Source organism: Apodemus sylvaticus, chromosome 4 (genome assembly GCF_947179515.1).
Source record: "Apodemus sylvaticus chromosome 4, mApoSyl1.1, whole genome shotgun sequence".
In the NCBI taxonomy this organism is placed as follows: Eukaryota; Metazoa; Chordata; class Mammalia; order Rodentia; family Muridae; genus Apodemus; species Apodemus sylvaticus.
Genome location: NC_067475.1, coordinates 162,839,155 through 162,843,385, shown reverse-complemented (window position 1 = coordinate 162,843,385; position 4,231 = coordinate 162,839,155). Strand labels below are relative to the sequence as shown.

The 4,231-nt window shown below is 42.1% G+C and overlaps 1 protein-coding gene across 1 annotated transcript; it reads right to left on the bottom strand.

Moving 5' to 3' along the window:
* Positions 1–251: 251 nt before the first annotated feature.
* Positions 252–3,674, bottom strand: LOC127683539 (fatty acid-binding protein 9). The gene is made up of 4 exons (XM_052180880.1): positions 3,602–3,674; positions 1,169–1,341; positions 466–567; positions 252–302 (listed from the first exon to the last, which is right to left on the bottom strand). The coding sequence occupies exons 1-4, from the start codon at positions 3,672–3,674 to the stop codon at positions 252–254; spliced, it is 399 nt and encodes a 132-aa protein (XP_052036840.1).
* Between the last annotated feature and the right edge of the window lie 557 nt (positions 3,675–4,231).

Below are 4,231 nucleotides of genomic sequence, written 5' to 3'. Positions count from 1 at the left end.
TCCCATCTGTGAGCTGAGATAAAGCCTTCCCCACCGGAAATGCTTTCTGTCAGAGTATTCTACATAGCAGCAGCAAAGTCACACAGACCATAGCCTTCATTATCAAACGGCTGGAAAGCAACATTTCAATTAGTGCTTTTATTGAGCAAAACTCATGCTGGTGATGTTTTAAATCACTGTCCCTGGGGCTGGTTTTCTTCAGCAGCAAGTTCTTTGTGGTGGCCAAGTTCTTGCTGGGGTCTACCTTTCTGCTACACCCTTTCGTAGATCCTAGTGCTGACAACATTGTTCATGGTGCACTCCTAAAGGCAGAGAGATTTGTTAGGCGTGACTGCTCACAGGCCAAACGTGCCCTCTTGTCTTTCTGCAGAACAAGGCTCGGTTCAGGCCACAGAGACAAATGGGTAGCATTGGTGGGTAGTCATTCAAAAATGTATGTAAACTGTAAACTTAGGGAATACTCACCACTACCATTTTTCCATCCACAATTCTTCTTTTAATTGTTGTCTGTTTGCCAAGCCATCGCTGGACCTGGATCATTGACCCACCTTCAAAGGTTATAAGGCTCTATAAATGCAGAGACAGTGGTTAGAAGGAGCGAGGCAATACTTTGTACCTATTACCACACTAATCGTCTACCTTTTAACTTCAAGTCTGAAGTTCTGTTTTTCACACTGGTCAACTCAACTCCTGTCATGTTTTAATGCAGTCAATCTAGAAGTTCCAGAAGATAACTAAATTCCTGTTCTCGTAGACAAGAATTCATAAGGCATTTAACTTTAATAATTGGTCTATCCTGCGTTCATACAAGAACACAGTAAGTTGGGGAAAGGTGAAAAAGGACGTCATTTGCTGGGTTTACCTCTGTAACGTTGGTACTTGAAGGTCAGAAGCAGGAGAATCCTACGTTGCAGGCCAGCCTAGGCTACATAGCAAGGCCTTGTCTCAAACAGCCAACAACGAAAAGACTAGTAAGAACATTTTAGCTCCACTCAGCTGAGTAATCAGCAAAGGATCGACTTCATGTATGCACAGATTTTAAACACCAAGCTGACTTAGTAATGCATTAACTGAATTAAATTGAACCAGTAAAATCAATTGAATGGACTATCACTATCCACCTGGTCTCCTCAATGGTTGAACACAGAAAGAGTTAGCTCCAACTAACCCTCACTTTCCGGTTGTCTGCAGTGGTCTCTTCAAATTCTTCCCCCAACTTGAAAGAGATCTCCGTGTTCCTGGATGCACTTCCTGCTTGGATGTCCATCCTTTCCCCATTGAAACTAATACTAACGCTTGGTTTTATTAAACACGCAACCTTCCGGGGTTCACATTCCACTCCTAAGGGACAAACAAAATATACCTTATTCACACATTTAGAAGATAGGTCAAGCACCATTTTGAACACTAGCTGTTAAAGAATGCTTCCTCTCCCCATGAAATCCTGACTAACATACAGCCTTGTTTATTGGCAGACAGGCTCTCATTGTGTGGCCCAGGAGGTCAAGGTCCTCCTGACTCTGCGGGCTTGCAGACATGAGCTACCATGTCGAGCCACAATGTCTTCTTTGATGTGTTCTGTAAGCTCTGGAAAAGCCAAGGTGAAACTAGTGATTTTGATATCTTGAAAAGCTAAATTCACGTTCTCAAATTTTTGTGCTTAATGTGAAGTGTGGATTTGCAGGGTGGCTTTCAAGGGAGCAAATGCTTGCATTTAGCCTGTGGAAACTCGCAAAGACAGTACGGGGCGCCCTTGGCTCAAAGGTGCTCAGGGTGCGGACTTTGCACTGTCAATATGACCGCTCACAAGCAGATGCTGACTCTTCTCTCTGAGTACACATTGCAGTCTACTGCCCGTTCCAACTGTGGATGCAGCACGCCTCCCTATAGGAAAACAGATCTGTGGATTTCAAGGAAGAGTGAGATGGTCAAAATCTGGGCTCTGACCCTGACCCTGACAGCTTTGCTCCCTGTGAGCCTTCTCCATAGTAAAGTTTGGATGAGTTGAGCCCTCCTTGCCCTTGCTTTGGAAGAGTACATGAAAGGCTTAGAAGGGCCCCGGAGCAGAGTAAGATTTCAGGTGCTTTCTCCTTAATCCAGACTGAGCCCAGCTCCTACTCAACACAGTGCCCAAGCTCCTCCCATTCCTCTCCCGTCCTCTCCCATCTCTCTCTCTCTCTCTCTCTCTCTCTCTCTCTCTCTCTATATATATATATATATATATATATATATATATATATATATATATATATATATATATATATAAATGTATAATTATAGACAGAGGTAAACATTTAATATATTACATATTATATTATGTAATGTACTATATATTTTTTCCTTCAGGTCTATGTAGCTAGGCTAGACTTGAACCCTCTCTCTTCCTGCCAGAGCCTTGAATCAGTTGAGATTGTAGACTGTAGGTGTGCACCGTCACATCCATTGCCAAGTTTCTTATATACCCTCAAATTTTTATTCAAAACAAATTTGTCTGCAATCCATGAAGAGATATGAAAATTTCTTTATTACTTCCTGAAATGTAAATGTTGTCTTTGGGAGAAGAGCAAGCATTAATTCATGTTAACTTCTTATTAGGGGTTAACAATATTAAAATATTGCTGTTTCACAGCTTAGAATGACTAAATATCTTAATAATTGTAGGCAATCATTGGTCATTCTAGGCAAAATGTAAAAATGGAAGAAATCTGCATTTAATTTGGTTTATTGTTATAAAAGAGGTTGTTAATAGTTATGAAAAATGAACTAACTGTTGTTCCAGAATTCATAGAGAGGTGTAGCTGTTACAGACACAACTTGTTATATAACTCATGGCTGACTGCAGACTTCTGAGAGACAGCCAATGGTGAGACAGTTGGTCCGTAAAGAAAACATTCTGTTTCTCCTCTCAAAAAGAAAACCTTTAAAACCATGTATTAAGTAGTTGTCAGACATGCGTCAACATTCTAGAAAATTCAAGACTATAAATTGGTGGCTCTCAATTAGTGGGTTGCAACCAGAGGTCAACTATCAGATATCCTGCATGTCAGATACTCACATTATGGTTCATAACAGATTATAGTGATGATGTAGCCTTGATTAGGTTTGGTGGTCATGACAACATGAGGAACTGTATTAAAGGGTCGCAGCGTTAGGAAGGGTCAGAACCACTGCTGAAAATGTTATTTGTTGTCACCGTGTTTCTAAATTTATAATTAAAGTAAATCCCTGAACAAATTCAATTCATATACTAATTACAACAACTCATTTACACAAATTTTGGGTTGAACAAAAGCTGCTCAGTGGGATGACCCAGCGGAGGAGGGATTCGAGCAGGAGCTCTGTAGGACGATCTTCCACGGGGCCTGGGCTGGACTGTGGACTGTAAACAAGCGGCAAGCCCGCTTCACATTTTTTAATGTTAATTTTTAATTATGATTAAAAGAAATATTATTAATAAGTAGACTTATAAACTTTGTCTCGTATGAGTATAACCCAAGGTCACCAAAAGAAAATCACTTAAAAATTCATCGTGAGGTACAAAGCCAGCCACAACACAAAAGCCTCTTGCCGCCAATTCCCGACCCGCAATGGCGTCTCTCACCCAGTTCTCTCACGTAGTTCTCGAAGTTTTCGCTGGAGACCAGTTTCCAGGTGCCTAGGAAGGGCTCAATCATCGTGCACAGCTTTCTGGGCAGGTCGGACACTCACAACCGAAAACCACGAAGTGTGGGCATCACTGTGCGGCCAGCCGCTTCTTTTGAAGAACATCTTTGTCACGTGGCGTTCCTGGGCGGCCAATGGGCTGCGAGGAATCTGAGATTCCAGGCACCGGCGGTTGACTCATTCTGCATCCTACCAACAGAAACTAACCCGCAAAGCCCAATTCAGGGCCCCGCTAAGCTTCTAGCAACGGGATTTATGCCCAGGAGCCACCTGATAAATCGTACTTGCCGACAAGGCAACTGTCAATGCAGCCCAGACTTTGAACACTAAACGCTGACTATCCCTAAGGGGATATCCGACAAATGTCTAACGAACAACAAATCAGAGGTTTCCCCACCTCAACAAGGACATCCTTGTTTGCTCTGACTCAACTGGTTTAATTTTTCTCATGCAAATCATGGTGTGAAAACTTCCTCTTCCCGAAGACTATTGTCCCTTCCCTTGCTTGCAGAGTTAGTTGATTTATTGTTAGTGCAATTTAAAATGCCTACAGTTGCTTGGAATGAGG